The sequence below is a fragment of the Spea bombifrons genome, chromosome 5, assembly GCF_027358695.1.
Source record: "Spea bombifrons isolate aSpeBom1 chromosome 5, aSpeBom1.2.pri, whole genome shotgun sequence".
Lineage (NCBI taxonomy): Eukaryota > Metazoa > Chordata > Amphibia > Anura > Pelobatidae > Spea > Spea bombifrons.
The window spans coordinates 39302299-39321575 of record NC_071091.1 but is presented as its reverse complement, the minus strand read 5'-3'; the positions used below and the strand labels follow the sequence as shown (position 1 = coordinate 39321575).

Below are 19277 nucleotides of genomic sequence, written 5' to 3'. Positions count from 1 at the left end.
GGTTGCCGCGGCACGGTGGGAGGTCTCCCCCTTCTTCTCGGCGGCTGCCGGGCCAGGTATGTGACACTTTATCATTTAAAAAGCGACCGAAGATGAGCTATTCGAAAGGCAAAAGCATTAGAGACATGGTAGTTTCCTCTGATCCTATTCACTGTTATGACACTAATTGGTTGGCTAAACTTCCGGCTCGAAAAGGGTGCTATAAATGCAGTGGTTGCGTTACCTGCGGCCACATGACTCAAACGAAATCATTTCAACATCCACATACAAATAAGCAGTTTGACATTAATCATCATATCACTTGTAAATCAGAGTTTGTTGTATATAAAATCACATGCCCGTGTGGCCTCTGCTATATTGGAAAAACGGACTTGACATTACGGGACAGAATCCGGGGACACCGGTCAGCTATCAATACAGCGTTCCGAGATGGAACAACTGATAAGCCAGTGGCTAAACATTTTTTGAGCGAGAAACATCACTTGAGCTCTTTACGCTTTGTAGCCATTGATATGGTCCCCCCCTTGAGAAGAGGAGGTGACAGGGCTAAGCTATTGCTTCAACGCGAGACCTTTTGGATCAAGACTCTCAACACCCTCACACCAATGGGACTAAATGAACATGTTTCTTTTTCCTCATTTTTGGATACTCGATGAAATGGAGCATCATACCTTTTTATGGACTTTTGCTTGCGGCACTTATGAAATCCCTATATGTTCTGTTTTTATTTATTGCATGCATAATACTTCTTTGCAGCCTGCAGAAGTCTCTGCCTTCACTAAATTTTGTCCATTACAGATTCATGGGGTATGGTACTATGTATTTTTTAAACGTACACATTTTCATTCTATATGCACTATTTAATTGCTATTTCACTGAGAAGTTTCTCTTTTATTTATATTATTTCACATGACCAAAGGAAATTCAATGTATTGAACGGAACGGTTATAGGTTCCGCGTGTTGCATGGGGATGTTTTACTAGGTACACACCATGTTTAACTGGGGATATGCACATGCTGTTCTGGTGATTCCAGTCTTCATTCCCACAGGATGATCGTTTGAGAGGTGGGGTAAGCCACTCCTGTTGTTTATCACATTAATCACTGCACTGCATAAATTGTTTCACTTTGCCACACAGCACTTGCCTTGAGAAAGGACCGGAGGTGGTCCGAAACGTTGGCTGTGCTGGTTGAAATAAAATTGTGCTTAATGCACTTTACTGCAAAGACCCGTGAGTGCCCATTTTTTCTTTGGTTTCATATATATATATATATATATATATATAATTAACAGCAATCACACTCCTATCATGCCCAGGTTCTAGCATGTACTGGTTGCTTGGGCATGATAAGAGTGGGATTGCTGTTAGCAATCATAAATATATGTTAATATTGTTATTGAATTTTTCTGTCCAATTTTGGTGTGTTACTTACTTTTAATAAAGGTATGGTTAACACACCAAAATTGAACAAAAAAATATATAATTGCTAACAGCAATCCTATCATGCTCAGGCAGCCAGTACATGCTGGAACCTGAGCATGATAGGAATATGATTACAGCCTCCCTATGTCATGCTATCCCCCCACACACTTACACATCCATGCTATCACACACACACACTCATTCACAAACATTAGGTTTAAACTACAGCAGAACACACATCACTTTCACACACTTACTAATTCACTCTCACAGAATGTTTTCCTATCTGTCACTTTTCCTCCTCTTCGTTCTTCCCTCTTCTATGTCCTCTCCTTCCTTTGCAGTGGAGGCAGTGGGCGTGGCTTCAGTGCTGTGCGCCGGGATATGACAACAAATCCCGACGCACAGCATCAGTTGCCGCGCGCATCGAAAGGGAGCAGGATCGGAGGTCTGCTTAACAGACCTCCAGCTCCCTTGATTTTTTTAAAGACGGTTAGAGGGAGATCCTTGATCTCCACAACCGAGCTTGCTCCTCTAGCGGCAGACATTACTGTCCGTCTCTGGAGGGGTGCCGTGCACACAACCAGTAGCGGACCACCCCCTTCGGTACGCTACTGGTTGTGCGCACAATTTTTGTTCGTGTGCGCTCCCTCTGAAAGCTATGTGCGCGCGCACAAGCACACAGCTTAGAGGGAACACTGATCATGGGGCACAGTGGCATATAGGGGATCAAAAGGCATATCATGGGGCACAGTGGGATATAGAGGGTTAAAAGGCATATCATGGGGCACAGTGGCATATAGGGGGCATAAGGCATTTCTGGGGCAGAGTGGCAAGCCTGGGGGCAGATGTGCATAACTGGGGGGACAGGTTGAATAAAAACAAAATATTTTTCTCAATCATAGCTTTTATTAACAAACAATTGTTCACATAGTTTACATGAATTAACATTTACTGGTAAAACTGTTTTCCTATAGGGTCGTCTTATATTCAGACTTTTTCTTTTTTTTCATAAATTAATATTCAGATTTTGGGGGGTCGTCTTATAATCAGGGTCATCACTACCGTATTGATCTTTGTCCCTAAAATTGACTAAAGCTCAACACTCTCAGGGCCAGATTAAGAGCATCATGGGCCTGGTGCTGAGGTTTTGGTGGTCCTTTTTATGGAAATAAATAAATTAGACACCCCGGCATCTATGTGTACTGGATAAAGATGTCATCAGTGCTAGGCACATAATATAGGATAAAATCTTAAGTGATGAGATTGGGAGTACCTAAGTACACTATAAAAAGTCATCTTACACGGGATGCCTGAAGCCACAATTGCTTTTCAATAAAATATGCAAATTGAAATAGACTAAATAACAGAAAACATTTGCCCTCACTGATTTCTGGGCCTAGAATGTTTTGTCCTCTGAAGTTACTATAAATTCAGGAGGGTGTTTTATCTCAGGATAAGTAAAAATGAATTAGTTAATTAGTTCAATATATTCCTACAGTAAAGTGCCAGAAAACAGATGACCAAACACACACAGCAGGACAGGCTCTGCCACACAGAAACCCAACACACAAACCAGTACAGGCTCTGCCACACAGACACGGAAAATACACACCAGGACAGGCTCTGCCACACCGACACCCAAACATACACCATGACAGGCTCTGCCACCCATATCTGACTAAACTACAACACTAAAAAAATATATTTTCAACACAGCCAGTGCTATGTGTATTGATGCCCCCAGTCTGCCCCTCCATTCAATATTTATGAGATGAGATGGCCCCAGCTGTCCCCCTTGTGTATTGATGCCACCAGCCCCTATGTATATCTGTGCCCTCCAATTAGCCCCACAATGTATATTTATACCGCCAGCTACCACCCCCTAGTATTGACTTATGTGATGCCCCAGCCAGCCCCCTCTTATGTATTGTTGCCCCTGCTACCATCATCATTTTTGTGGTTACTTTACATTGTTCTGGACCAACTCCCACACGAGGAACTCCGTTGAACTCCGTGTGAGCTCTAAGGGGCGGGAAGAAGAGCCACTTTAACTTTAGGTAGCTGTCTGAGGTGGTCGAACTGGCCGCATTGAATCACGCAGCTCCAGCGTTCAACCGGCCCCCGGACCGGCCAGCCCACCAAAAAAGTCTCATGGACCTGCAGCTCCATCAGCCCCTACGTTAATCCAAAATCTGGGGAGCCAGTGAAACAAACGTAAAAATCATCCAAATAATGCAACAAGGATGAAGATATGACCACTACTAAAAAACTCAAAACAATAAGATGAAATAGAACACCTCGTAAGTAGCATCAACAAAGAAGTATTCAAACAGTCTACAACCTAAAAGGTGAAAACATTCTGGGTGCCCTGGGAGGAGTCCAAATACTGAACCCAATTCCTTTCTGAGAACTAACCTCATTGGGGATAACCTAAGGTTCTCCAAAACAGGAGATACATCAGAACCAGCCATATGTCCCAAGGATAACTCCTTTATAAACCACCACTAAGAGTTTTTCTCAAACTGATTTTAAATTGTTGGCAGAACAGCTTTGGTTAAAAGCATAAATTCATGTCACTAAATTTTCTTTAGTGCATGTCCAGTAAATATCATAAAAAAACACCTTTCTAAGGCATAAATATTGGGGATTTTGTCACACTATATGGCCACCACTACATCAAAGTATGCCAAGTTTTGCGAGTACTATCTCACTCGTCATGGCTACATTGCTTACCAAGGAGCTGGAATCAATGGGACTGCACGGCATTTAACCCAAATGAGACTTAAAGCAACCCTTCTCTGGACACCATTAATGATGCACCTGCTCACCAGCAGGAGGGGCTGCTCAACCCTATGTTGAAAGTTTCATTTGGGTTAAAATGCATTGATTCAACTCCTTGCGACAGGACTCGCCAAACTTAATCCCTAATATTAATGCCTTTGAATTTGAATTTTTATGCCTTTTATGCCTTTTAAGTTGTGTGCTACTATATTTTTGCATAATTTTTATTAAAAAGAAATGCTGATGAGTACTGGAGAATAGAAAATTAGGGCTAAGGGAAATTACAGGAAATTATCCAGAAGCCAGGTCATCTGCCCTGTACACCCAAACAAGAGTGCTTTGCCTGCCCTTTTATCATACAACTCGCAGTGGTACACACTGAATGGGGCATTGGGGGCTATGTCTTATTAACCCCTTAAGGACCAGGGTCATTTTCATGTTTTTGTTATGTCCCAGTTCAACCATTTCCCTCTTTCTCAATTATTGTACCCACATAAATATAAGCACAAATAGGTATTACATTTGAAATCATATTAATAAATGTAAAACATTGTATTATTTTAACCAAATTTTTGAACAATGGCAAAAGAATGGAAAAAAAATCCACAGTGTAAATTATACATAGTTAGCCAAAAAATTACCCAGAATGTAATTAACTTGTCCTGATTTGGAAACCACCCTAATATGCCTAGAATTTTCAAGGTGCACAACACTGTTTTCAAACTTCATTACTATCAAATTTAGAATGGTTGGACCCAAACTTAAATAGTGGTCTCAGATCTCAAAACCATTTCATGAAACTATATATTACTAAAAAAGAGGCAAGCCAGAGTATTTTACTAGGACCATTTTGACACCTTTTAGGCAGTGATTTTATCCCCAGTCTCTTTCAAAGTTTGCAATAACTTTACATTTTTAGGTTTTTACACATTTCTTTTCTACTTACACAATTTTATTTTCAGCAGTGTCCCCCAAGTTAGCTTAGCTGGCCCTAAATTAAAATTAAATAAATTAGTGGGCACACTATTAAATATAAATATAGCTAGCTTGCATTAAAAACAAAACACCGTTAACCCCTTCAGTCCCCTATGGACATGCCGGTACGTCCATAAAACGCATCCCAAGAAACCCTTATGGACTTACCGGTATGTCCTGAACTTCTTGCAGCGGCAGGGACACATTTGACTGCCTGGGCTCCCCTCTGTCAGCAGAAGTCAGTGTCGCTGGCTTTCTGCTGCCTGATCTTTTGCAAGTCACTGACGTCACCCAGAAGGTCATCAAAGGACAGGATAACCCCTGACCCTGCTGGGATATCCGATCGCTCTGATGAGGCACTGATCACAGACACTGTGATCTCTATGCAAGTCTATGCATAAGGATGTGGGGTATTTCCTTAATCAAGGGGTGCAGCTAAAAATTTTGGCCGGGTTTCTCTGCCGTAACACATACCCTCTGCAAAACAATCTAAGCAACACAGAAGTGTTGTTGAAAAAAAGCACAGGAAATAATTTCTGCGGCCACCTTTGACAGTGATTGGTGGCCACATAACTGCATGAAGAGTGCCCAAATACCCCTGATACTATAGTCTGGGTCGTCTGCTTTACAGAAATATATACTTTTTGTCACAAACGGGGTCCATCCAGATGACTCTAATGACCCACATTGCCCAATGATGGGATTTCAGGAGTCACTGTGCAAGAGTGGAGTTAGACAGGGCCTGGTTCAGGGTGAGTAGACTCTCCAGGGTGTTGAGCACCTAGGGTTGTGAGGCCACACATCAGGGCCCTGACATAGCAGCGGATATTGTCCAGAACAAAACAAAGTGATATCCTGTGGGCAGGCATGAGACATAGCTCTACAGATGATTGTGCAGGATGCTGCAGGCTGGGAGTAGGGAAGCTAAGCAGGGTACAAGAGAAACATAGCAAGCACGGGGGAGGGAGCAAGGAACAGGGAGACCGAGCAAGAAACATAGCCAGACAAGACATACAAGATACAGGACAGGGAACAAGGAACACAAGGGATGGAGTGAGGAGCCAGGATTCTCAGACGCTTCTCCTTTAAGCAAGGATAGGCTCTTAACTGGGACACGAGGGGAGGAGAGAGGAACCAAAATCCTCAGATGATTCAGGGAAAAGAGGGCAAAGGCACATAAAAGACTGACACACATAAATACATGACTAGCCTAGGACTATATGATAACTATTGGAGATTTAGTCACATCTTATGGCCATAGAATGCTTAGCCCACCACTACGCTAAAGTACTCCAATATTCGGTGGGTCCTAGCGCTAAACTCTACCTACTGAATCACTAACAAGCTGAAACTAAACAGTAAATCTTAACACAAAACTGCAGACTGAAACAAACATAACAAATGGGTGGGGCACACATTATAAAGGAAACAGGAGCTGAAGCCAAGAGCAGGACATGAATCAAAGAATCAGAAGTGCAGGACAGAGCATAAGGAAATCCAGGATTACAGCAAAGGGGGAACTATAGCGGCTCCGCAGCCTGAATGGGGCCTGACACTTTTGTGGGTATTTTTGGATTATTTGTTTAAAATTAGAGTTGCAATCCCATCATACCTAATGTAAAAATTCTATGGTTTTGTAAAGAATAATGTACACCTTATAGCATGCTCCCTATAAGTGCTGGGAAAGTATGAAAATTCTATATAAATTAGGTATTTCTGAAATCAGGACACCTGAATTGATAAACTAGGAGGGGATTTTCCATCACTTTACCTAATTTGCCATCACTTTACCTAAAATTATCTAACTATGGTATCAAAAGAAAGCCCCCTCTCTCCTTGCAAAACTATTCGCAGGAAAGTAGAATAATCGCTGAACCTACATACAGCAAAAATGGCAAAATTGCTCCGGGACTTGAAGTACCAAAAACCCCTGGGACTGAAGGATTAAATACATAATAATAAAAAATGTATATAGTATAAAAATATCAACTGGGCAAGTTACATACAGAGCACTACCAATTTAGTTCTTAAGATTGTACAGAAACCTGATGCAGTTATGATCTTAAATGAATCTTTACAGCAGGCATGAATCTTTACAGCGGCCATGGTTAATTTTAAGATATCCTATATTCAATTTATTCTGTTTATATTGGCTTATGTTTTGAGCATTGGGAATTGATCACTGGATTTAGTAGATGCTATTTCTTTCTTCTAGCTGTCTTCTTTTCTTATCTGTACTTATCTATTCTTCCTACCGGTGCAGACTTATAAGGAATTACACAATGAAAATTACCTTTTTTTCTAACACATAATCAACTCAGCTTTGACTTCTATGGTTTACATATCAAGAAATAATAACAGTCATCTGTTCCTTAGAAGTTCTAAAAATTAGGTAAATACAACCTCAGATGAACAACAACACATTACACTGTGTCATGATTTATTCAACAAGAATAAAGCCAAAATGGAGAAGCCATATGTGATAAACTAAGTACATGCTTAATGCCACCATATGACTTAAGATGCTAAGTAGCAGACAGGTGATGCTAATGAAATGCCCTTGATTAATTGATCATCAGCAAGTGGGACCAGTTCTATAGAAACTGAAGCTTTAGAAGTTTGCTGTTCTGGAACATTCAGGTGTGTGTTAACACAATGCCAAGAAGGAAAGACATCAACATTGATTTTCATGACAAAATGTAGCAAAACAACCACAATCATGTTTTGTTTTCAGTTCTTCTTAGGAAAATAGTTCATTAACGTTACCAAAATGACCAATAAAGCTTTGTATTTTGTATGATTTGTACTTAAAGTAATTTGTAATGTGTGATGTTTTTGGATCCTTAATTTTAAATCAAAAATCTCTGAAAAGATAACCACAAGATACTGGTAGCCAAAATAATAATGCCTTCATAAAGATCCAAAATTCTAAGGTTTTTTTTCTCCCATTAGGAGCTAAACTTTTGAAGGATGAGCAAAGAATTGTTATTCAAGAGGATGAAGAAAAAGATGGATAAAGTTTCTGCAAACTCACTTACGTACTGTCAACAATCTTTTCCCCTACATAGTTACAACAGTGGTGTTTTCCTTTTCATGTGGTTATGCGGCACTTTGGTGGCAGTGCATTAAAAATACATACCCAGTGCCATTTGAAGATGCCAAAAAGTAAATATGTATATAATTTTTGATACACTTCTTTTACTCTTTTTTTCTCAGTCATCAAAATATTTTTTTTAAATTGGCCATGGTGATCACATTTGATTATAATTTCAGAATAACCAGTAAAGATAGAGTATAGTAATTTAACTTGGTATTGCTGGATATAATTTTAAAATGATTAATAATTGACAGTACCTGTTGCACAGTCATTATTCAAGGTTGGAATTACAAATGCAATTAATTTATTTAATTTTCTCATATTTTGTTTTTCCATACAATCTTTTTTTAACATCTGCCTTTTTTAATAAAAAAAAAACAATTACATTTAAATTCTCACAATGTGGGTGGACATATCACAACTAACCTTGGACCGTCAGTACAAAATATGAAAAATACACCAGTTTCTGTGAAATTAAGCTTGAAGTCTCTGGAAAATGGGAGGTCAATTGAGGCCAGCTTTGTGCAGGGCCCCTTTCTTGCACAGGGTTAATTGCAGAGACTCAGACAGACTCCATTATGATCAGCATACCCCAAAACTCACAGGGTTTGACTCTGAATGTCAGGATTGCTGCCCATTTCTGCTGTGATTTCTGCTGTGATTATATATAAGACTCCAGGTTGGTGCTTTTGCTACCAATATATCATTGTTAATATCCCTGCTTGAATTTAGGTGACACAATTAAGTGTATCTTTGAATAACAAGGTATCCATGAGGACAGACATTACAGCCATGTGTTTATTTGGGGAGTCACTACATATAATCTTCATGATGGACTGTTAAATGATGAACCCCTTATTGGCCATTGATGCCCCAAGCACTTCATGGCATTATACAAGCTTAGATAGCGATCTAACAATTTGGTAACATTTAAAAATAATTATGAAGTGATATCAGATAAACCATGCAGTTCCAACAAAATACTGAGCAAGCTAAAATTAGCAGTGTATCTTTCCAAAAATCCTGGCATTTTAAAAACCCATGGAGTGTCTACTTTAGAGAAATGTATGATTTGATGGGGTAAATTTTGGACAAAAAATAGAACTTTTTGCTTCATTTTCATCCGCTTCGTAGGGTTTCTGGATTTGTTTGTTTTCAAGTTCAAACAACTAACTTAGTCTTCCGACTGTTCATTTCGGGCTCAATTCAGAAGACCTTTTTTGACTCAGAAATGACACCTTACACCTTCTGGACTCACCTTTCACCTACAGCAGGACCATCTCAAGGTTAAAGGAAGAGATCCAGAACACTGCACCACACTGCAGGATCACCACCACACATAGAAAATTGAACCATATTGATGAATGTGATAAGGCAGCAGTAGTAGTGGGACGCTGGCAGGTAGACGCATCCAACCCCATAGTACAGAAAGACACTGAATTTCCCACACAATTGGAAAAATTGATCCCTCAGCGTAAGTAAGGAACCACAGCAGCAACAGAGGCAAGGCAGGACACTGGGGAGGCATGGGCATATAGACACATCCAGTTACTTGGTGCAGGACTGAATTTTCCCAATATTTGAAAAATTCAAAGAATTGATCCCTCAGAGTAAAGACAGAGATTGAGGAGTAGCAGCTCTAGAAGGGCCTGGGGCCTGGACAGGCACTGCCCGATAGAAGAATGCAGCCCCTTGGTGCAGGACTGAATTCCCAAACATTCAAAAAATTAAAATAATTGATTCCCCAGAGTAGGAAAGGAGACAGAGAGCAGCAGTTTGGCACTGGGCCTGGGCAGGCACTGGAAGACACATCCCACCACTTGGTACAGGACTAAATTTCCCCACTATTTTAAAAATTAAGACAAAACCTTTGCATTAAAGGTTGCACAGGAAGAGCTGATAAAAGCTTTTTCAAGGTTCAGTCCTGCTGTTCTCTCTTTATACTTCACTAATCAACTCATTTGGTCTCTAGTATCATCTATATGTAGATCGTACCCAAATCTACCTGTCTTCCCCTGATCTCTCTCCATCTCTCATGTCCCGTATTACTAACTGCTTATCTGCTATTTCTTCATGGATGTCACAATGCTACCTGAATCTTTATCTTTCTAAAACTGAATTTGTTAGCTTCCCTCCTTCCATCTTCACTACACTACCTGAATTCTCTAAAACCATTAACAACGCGACTATCTCTCCTACTAACCAGGCCCGATGCCTCGGGGTCATCCTTGAATCTAACCTCTCCTTTGTCCCTCACATTCAGTCCCTCGATCCTTACGTTCTTGCCATGGGCTAAGGCTCTCCTCATCACTTATCACCTCTTCTTTTTCCGTCTACAAGATTTCACTCGGGCTGCCCCTTATCTCTGGAATTTACTTCCATCGAACCTTCAGCATTCACCCTCCCTCACAACATTGAAGAAACACCTCAAAACTCACTTTTTCAGAGAAGCATACCATCTCCACCTAATGTATTGGTTTGTCTTAGTCTGTCAATTCTAACTTGTTGGCGCTATATAAATAAAAGATAATAATAATAATAATAATAATAATTTGAGTTACTGAAATACTCAGACCAGCCCGTCTGGCACCAACAGCCATGCCAAAGTCACTTAAATCCCCCTTCTTCCCCATTCTGATGCTCGGTTTGAACTTAAGCAAGTTGTCTTGGCCAAGTCTACATGCCTTGTGCCATGTGATTGGCTGATTAGCTATTTGTGTTAACAAGCAATTGACCTAATAAAGTGGCCAGTTAGTGTATAGATAGCAATGTCCTTTGCATTCATTAATGGACCAATCAGAATCTAGTATGGATACTATTTACAACCATCAATTAGCCTTGAAGTGAAATGCACAGTTGCTGGACCGATGTGACACAAAGCAAAGGACTGATACACAAAGAGTTTCTTTTCTGTTTATTGTCCGGGCACTGCACTGCTAATAAAGTGTATTTATTGTTTATGTGATGTAATCATTCAGACTTCTTGGAGACTGCCATCCACAGACAATCTCCTAAACAGGAGACAAGAAGGAGACTCTGAAGTTATCAGTCCATGTGTTGCTAGAGAGAACCGCCCCTGACAGCATTGTCCTAGATTATAGGAGCATTCTTTATTCACTGAGATGATGTATGGAAACCCCCCAGAATGTTATTCTGCATCAAAAAGGTTTGAGCCGAACATTCATGAAATGAAAATCATTGCCTGAAAACAAGAGCAGCAAATAAAAACAAAAATTCCATCCAAAGTGATTTTGTTCGCAAGTCTACTTCTTATTCCATAAAATACCAGAATAAATTGGATATACAATAGAGTTGGCTATCTTTCAATATATTTTGTGTAGAATACAAATTTATACAGATAAAATAAAATTCAATAAAAATCAGTAGAGTGATGTACTGTAAATTTTAAGTGTAATATGCTTGCATAGAAATATTATAACACACTCTGACCATTGCATTGCCCAGGAAGTTCCCTCTTTAAACCGGTCCCACAAATAATGACACTAGACACCAGCAGGATTGGATTTTAAAAAGGCCAAGATATTTATTTATAAATTGAATGACATAATCTTCATTTTACACATTTTGTATAACTAGTTCTTGTAACATATATTCAGTAAGCTCAAACACATATCTATTCCAAACAGAGGTTCCTGTTCCGATTCAACATTGGAAAACTGCCCCCCCATACCACCAGCCATCCAAAAGTCCATGTGTTGGGCGGGGCAGGTTCGCTGTAGGAGGCATGTGAGTGAAGGCAGACATGTGGATCAGTTGGGCTCGGAGGATTACTAGTGTGTGTAGCCTGCTGAATTAAGTTGTAGTATAGATTCGCTATAAACCTCTGCTTTTTGCCATAATTTGACCTAAATTGCCAGTCCCAGCAGACTTTGTGAAACTCCTCCCAGGGACTCATCCACGATACCTATTTCCAGACACTCCTCACACTGGAAGTGAACCTCTCTTCTATCCCCATTCACTTTCCCTACATCCCTACTCCTCCCAGAATCTTTAGATCTCTTGGTTTTAACCCCTTGTCACCAAACATATGGAGGAGGAGGGGAAAGGGCAACCCTTCTGCAGTGCCCGCAAGGTGATGCCCAACTTTTGCCAGTAAGTCCAGGGATCTCTTTCTATATCTCCCAATCGGACAGAATAGCTAGAATATCTTCTCTCCCTCTTTCTACAGTGCTTCTTTTCAGATGCAGACAGTGGTACGGCATATCTCCCATCACTATATACTGTGCCAGACATTAACGATAGTACAGCTTAACTCACAATATCACATCAGTATAATAGTATCACTTTTTAAGTGTATGTGCTGGGCTATTGGTGTTTTTACACCAAGTAGTTGTGGGTAAGACATGTGTCCAATAATTATACATTGTGAGGGGCCACTTTAAACATGTAAGGACCAGCTACAACATGAACGGAGAACAAACTATAAAAGATTGGCCCATCAGAATGCACAATTAAAAAAATGAACATTGATTCTTCACAGATCAATGCATTCAATTTTTGTGGTATAAACAAAGTTAGAATAAAATACAGGAATAAATTAAAAATGCGTAATGAGTATTCACGGACCCACATAGCTGGCATATATCACAGGTAGCAGACCCCAAAGGCCAGCCCTGGCACCCAGATTGCAAAAATAGGATTTACCCAGCACACAGATTGCACACATACAATTTGCCACAGCACCTAGATTACACAAAAAGGATTTGCCCAGCACCCAGAGTGCACACACAGAACTTGCACCAGCACGCAGGTTACATCCACAGCACTTGCCCAGCACCCAGATTGCACAGATATGACTTGGCCCAGCACCCAGGTTGCACTCCAAGGACTTGACCCTGCACTCAGATTGCCGCACCTAGGTTGCATACACAGAACTAGACACAGCACCCTGGTTGCACTCATAGTACTTGCTGCAGCACACAGAATGCACTCTGAGGACTTGCCCCAGCAACCAGATTGCACACCTGGGTTGCATACATAGGACATGATTGCACACATTAAGACTTGCCCGGCACCCAGATCACACTCATAGGACTTGCCCAGCATCCAGATTGCACACACATGACTTGCCCCAGCACCCTGGTTGCACTCTGAGGACTTGTCCCAGCACCCAGGTTGCGCACATAGGACTTGCCCAGCATCCAGATTGCACACACATGACTTGCCTCAGCATCCAGGTTGCACACATAAAACTTGCCCAGCACCCAAATTGCATACACAGGCCTTGCCCCACCACCCAGGCTGCACTCTGAGCACTTGCCCCAGCACCCAGGTTGCACACACATGACTTGCCCCAGCACCCAGATTGTACACACAGGACTTTCCCAAGCACCCAGATTGCCCTCGGAGGACTTGCCACTTTCTTTCTCCTCCTCTTTATCTCCCCTCATATGTTGCTCTTTAGTTATTTCAATATTTTTACTACCTCTCCCCTTATCAACCTCTTCCTCCCCTTTTCTCACTATCTACCCTCTCCTTCCTATTCTTATTCAGTTACCTTACTAAAATCCTGTCTCGGTGCGTCCGGCATTATTGCTTAGTGCCTGGGTATGACTTTCGTGAATGAGACAGAGCTCCCATCACTGCAGTCAGGGCAGCACAGGAGTGTGTGATGGCAGGGAGTAGAGGAGAGAAAGGGGTGAAGAGTGGTTCCTGAAAACTTTTCCATGAGCAACCACTTGGCCGCCCTTTCTCTCTCCTCTGCTTCCTGCCACCTGGATGCTGTGTGCCCCATGTGTCTCAGTGTGGCCCTGGTACGGGACATCATGGAGAAAGTAGTGGTGAGCACTCCCATGCGCCATTATTCCTCCCAGTGCTGCAAGTTTTGCATGATCGCAATCAAGAGAGACTTCCATTAAGAATGGATGCCTCACATTCATCAAGAGCTCCATTCATGTGCAGTGAGTGCAGCTGATTGGTCAAAGACCGCAGCTTCAGTACAGTTAAAAAAGAAAAATGGAAAGAAAAGCTGTCCAGCAGCAGGCTGGATCGCACCTGAGGCAGTCTATGGGAGCCCCCATTTATGTAGGACATCAGACATGTCATGCACAAGATCAGATATTATGGCAGAGCCTTCATATGCATATAAAATCAATAAAATAAATCACAAAACACAAATCTGAAAAGTAAATAAAAAAATACCCTACACTCACAATTTATAAACATCATATCAGTATCCTAGAAATTGTGCAAACAATGTGTACATGCTTTTGTATTTGAGTAATGGTAATTGGTTTCTGCTAATTTTAAATGGTTAACTTCACGGAAATCACATGGACCCTTATGCACCAACTCGGACTGCTATTTGAATATTTATAGAATGTGGAGTTGCATGCAAGATGAGGAAAGTTCTGCTGACCTAGTACAGTTTCCATCTCTTGAAGAGGTGACTTTAAATACCATATTTGCTCGATTATAAGACAACCCCCCAAAATTTGAATATTAATTTAGGAAAAAAGGAAAAAGCCTGAATATAAGACTACCCTATAGGAAAAAAGTTTTTAGTAAATTTTAATTCACATGTAAACTAATATTTTATATTTAATAAAAACTATGATTGAGAAAAACTATTTTTTGTTTTTTATTTCCTTTTATTTGCCAACTGGCGTGACGAGACCTTCCTGTGCTTTTTTCCCTATTGAAAATGAAGAATTGTATTGTTACCAATACTTATGTTGTATGTGAAATATTGGTATTCAAAAGTATTAAAATTGACAGCTTATTTAACTTATAATTTCTTGCTCCAGTGAAGCGAGATGTGTTGTATTTTCTTCATTCTTCCTCTTTGGTCCACTGGTCTGTACTTTACTGCATTTTCATCTGTCTTCTTGTAGAAGGTAGGTAATCTTGTTGTTGTACAATATGTAGGTCTTTTAAAATACCTGAGCTGTGGTTTCAGAACTGTATATAAAAGATACAAAAATATTATGAAAAAAAATCTGCAGATCCCATGTAATTAAAAACGAAGTATCAATCATAAATCAGAGGTTCACTATATGACCAAAATTATGTGCTAATATTTGAGTTGAGGTGTTTCATACACACCCATTGCTAACAGGTATATAAATCAAACACATTGGCAGTAGAATAGGTCATACTGAAGAGCATGGTGACTTTAAATGAGGCACTGTCATAGGATGCTAACTTTGCCATAACTCAATTTTTGAAATTTCTGCGCTGCTCCACTGTAAATGCTATTATTGTGAAGTGGAAGTGTCTAGAAGAAGAAAAAAAGCTCAATCATGAAGTAGTAGACCACATCAGTCACAAAGAAAGTGCTGAAAAGCATGGTGAGCATCGCTCACTACAGAGCTCCAAACTGCCTCTGGAAGCAATGCCAGCACAAGCACAGTGCTACAGGAGCTTAGTTTTTCATGGCTGAGCAGTTACATACAAGCCAAAGATCACTATGCTTAATGCAAGTGTCAGAGTGGTGTAAACCAAACCACCACTGGCCTCTGGAGCAGTGAAAACATGTTCTCTGGAGTTTTTAATTATGCTTCTGGAAGTCTGATGAACTAATCTATGGTGAATAGTGATGTCCGGATCATGAACGAATCGTTCATTTGATCCGGTTCTTTTTAGTGATCCGGATGAATCGGTTCACTAGACTGAACGATTCATTTGTAGCGGTTCAGTCTGTGAATCATGCAGCTGTAACCTGATCCTAGAGCTGTGAGTCATCTGCAGAGCACTCAGACACAGACTCTGGGGTCAGGTTACAGCTCATTAATTTACACAGGAAGGATGACTCATAGAGTCAGAGACTCGTTCAAAGAGTCGAATGAACCGAAGAGTCGAATGAACCGAAGAGTCGAATGATTCGAATCTTACAGGGATCCGGATCTTACAAGGATCCGAATCTTACAGAGATTCGAATCATTCAGAGAATATTACTGATACCATACTTTTATAAATAAATACATTAATAATGTTCACACTGCCCCCAGGATTTAGATTCCCCTGAGTTTGCCCCCATTTACCTATAACTGCACCTACAGTTAACTTTATTAAATTAATTAAATTAACCCTCAGTCATCAGCATAAAATTAACCCTTATACCCCATCAACCATAACTGCCCCTGAAATTAACCGTAAAGATCCCATTAACCATAACGGCCCCTGAAATTAACCCTAAATACTCCATTAACCATAACTGCCCCTAAATTAATTGCATATACTCCAGATAAATTACCAAATAAATTGGTATGGTTGATGGGGTCTTTAGTGTTAATTTAGGGGCAGTTATGCTTAATGGGGTGTTTAGGGATAATTTAGGGGCAATTATGCTTAATGGGGTCTTTAGTGTTAATTTAGGGGCAGTTATGCTTAATGAGGTGTTTAGGGTTAATTTGGGGGCAGTTATGCTTAATGGGGTGTTTAGGGTTAATATGGGGGTAGTTATGCTTAATGGGGTCTTTAGTGTTAATTTAGGGGCAGTTATGCTTAATGAGGTGTTTAGGGTTAATATGGGGGTAGTTATGCTTAATGGGGTCTTTAGTGTTAATTTAGGGGCAGTTATGCTTAATGAGGTGTTTAGGGTTAATTTGGGGGCAGTTATGCTTAACGGGGTGTTTAGGGATAATTTAGGGGCAGTTATGCTTAATGGGGTGTTTAGGGTTAATTTGGGGGCAGTTATGCTTAATGGGGTGTTAAGGGTTAATTTTAGGGGCAGTCATGGTTGATGGGGTGTTAAGGGTTAATTTAATGGTGAGGGTTAATTTAATTAATTTAATAAAGTTAGCTTAAGGTGCAGTTGCAGGTAAAGGGGAATGTAAATCCTGGGGGCAGTGATTATTAATGTATTATTTATAACAGTATGGTGACATTCTCTGAATGATTAGAATGCCAATGAAGGCAGAGAGTCGTTCAAAGATCCGGATCTTACAATGATCCGGATCTTACAATGATCCGGATCTTACAATGATCCGGATCTTACAATGATCCGGATCACTGTAAGATTCGGATCCCTGTAAGATCCGAATCTTTGAACGACTCTCTGCCTTCATTGACATCACTGGAGGCAGGGGGGAGGATTCATAATGAAAGGGGCGGGGCCAATCGTTAGTGTGCCTGCACGGAGTTACTGGAAAACAGTAACTCCGTGCAGGCACACTGAGTGATCCGAAGATCCGGATCATGAATCGGATCATTTCAATGAACGAATCGAAATGATCCGATTCACTTTAATGATCCGAACTTCCCATCACTAATGGTGAATGCCAGAAGAATGCTACCTACTGGAATGCATAATGCCTACTGGAAGGATAATGGTCTGGGGCTGTTTTTCAGGGTCTGGACTAGGGATTTTAGTACCAGTGTAATGTTACTGGTACAACATACAAAGACATTTTAGACAATTGTATGCTTGCAGTTTTGTGCTAGCAGTTTGGGAAATACTTTTTTCCTTTTCCAGCCTGACTGTGCTCCTGTGCACAAAGCACTGTCCATGAAGACATAGTTTGGTGTGGAGAAAACCAAGTGGCCTACACAGAGCACGGACCTTCTCGTCCAACATCAGTGCTGACCTCACAAATGCTCTTTGAATTCCCACAAACATACTATGAAATAGTGTGGAAAGCCTTCTCAGAAGACTTGGGCACCAGGGGGCTCTTCATGTTCGTCTTCGTGCTCGTCTTCGGGGGGAAAAAAATCTTCGTATTCCGCGAATATTCGCCTGTTCCTGTCTTCTCTTCGGGCGAATATTCGTGGACATTCTTCGTGTTCGGTTTTTCTTCGTTTTTTTCTGGTACAGGGGCTAAAACGGGGTTAACGCGTACCGCAGCAGCTCTGTCGCCAGGAGTTTAAATGTCCGTATGAGCAACTCTATTGGTCGTCAACAGTGAGCTCGTCTGCCAATGGTTGATGGCAGACGAGCTCCCTGCTGGTGACCAATAGGGTCGCTCGTACAGACTGTTAAACTCCTGGTGCCGTAACATTTAAAAACTGATAGAACAGGGACACCAGTGGGATCTGGGTAAGTTGCTGCATTAGGGTACAAGCGACTTTATTGGTCGTTCGTACGGACTTTTAACTGATAGAACAGGGAGACCAGTGGGATCTGCCGGGTAAGTTGCAGCGCTGGGGTTTTAAAAGTCTGTATGAGCGACTCTGTTGGTCGCTCGTACAGACTTTTAGGCTCCTGGTGCTATAACTTGTCCTGCAGATCCCACTGGTCTCCCTGTTCTATCAGTTAAATGTCCGTACGAACAACCAATAAAGTCGCTTGTATGGACATTTAACTGATAGAACAGGGAGACCAGTGGGATCTGCTGGGTAAGTTGCAGCGTTGGGGTTTTAAAAGTCTGTACGAGCAACTCTGTTGGTCGCTCGTACAGACTTTTAGGCTTCTGGTGCTGTAACTTGTCCTGCAGATCCCACTGGTCTCCCTGTTCTGTCAGTTAAATGTCCGTACGAACGACCAATAAAGTCGCTTGTACGGACATTTAACTGATAGAACAGGGAGACCAGTGGGATCTGCCGGGTAAGTTGCAGCGTTGGGGTTTTAAAAGTCTGTACGAGCGACTCTGTTGGTCGCTCGTACAGACTTTTAGGCTCCTGCTGCACTTGTTGCACCTTAAGGGGTTAAGGTGCCGTGCGAGTGAGCCTATTGGTCGCTTGCACGGCCCTTTAACCTACGGATTTCCGCTCCCGTTATCTAACGCAGCATCGAAGGGGTTAACGGGAGCGGAAATCCACAGGTTCGCTGTCAGGGGTTACAAAGGCGTACGAGTGAGCCTACTGGTCACCTGTAGGGTCTTCCTTCCTACAGAGGAGGTCCCTGTAGGTAACCAATAGGCTCATTCGCACTGCCCTGTAACCCGGGACGGCGGGTGAACTGCCGCAATGCCAGGGTAACTTAGAAGGGGAAGGGACCGGGGAGAGTGGTAGACGAAGACGAAGATCTTCGTGGTGTGTGTCTTTGTCTTCGCCTACGTTTTACCGCCGCTGTCTTCTCTTTGGCACGTCTTCGGAAC

The 19277-nt window shown here is 41.3% G+C and overlaps 2 protein-coding genes across 4 annotated transcripts in view; one reads left to right on the top strand and one right to left on the bottom strand.

Annotated features, from left to right (window-relative positions):
* The window catches only part of PPP1R17 (protein phosphatase 1 regulatory subunit 17), a 34678-nt gene extending 26020 nt beyond the window's left edge, over positions 1-8658 (top strand). Inside the window, exon 5 of the mRNA XM_053466981.1 lies at positions 8136-8658. Coding sequence (XP_053322956.1) covers positions 8136-8200 — 65 coding nt within the window. The 3' untranslated portion in view covers positions 8201-8658. The remainder of the gene's footprint in view (positions 1-8135) is intronic.
* A 6269-nt stretch (positions 8659-14927) lies between these two features.
* Positions 14928-19277, bottom strand: part of PDE1C (phosphodiesterase 1C) — a 350923-nt gene continuing 346573 nt past the window's right edge. For all 3 annotated transcript variants that reach the window (XM_053466975.1, XM_053466974.1, XM_053466977.1), the window contains one exon: positions 14928-15201. In XM_053466975.1, coding sequence (XP_053322950.1) covers positions 15029-15201 — 173 coding nt within the window. In that variant the 3' untranslated portion in view covers positions 14928-15028. The remainder of the gene's footprint in view (positions 15202-19277) is intronic.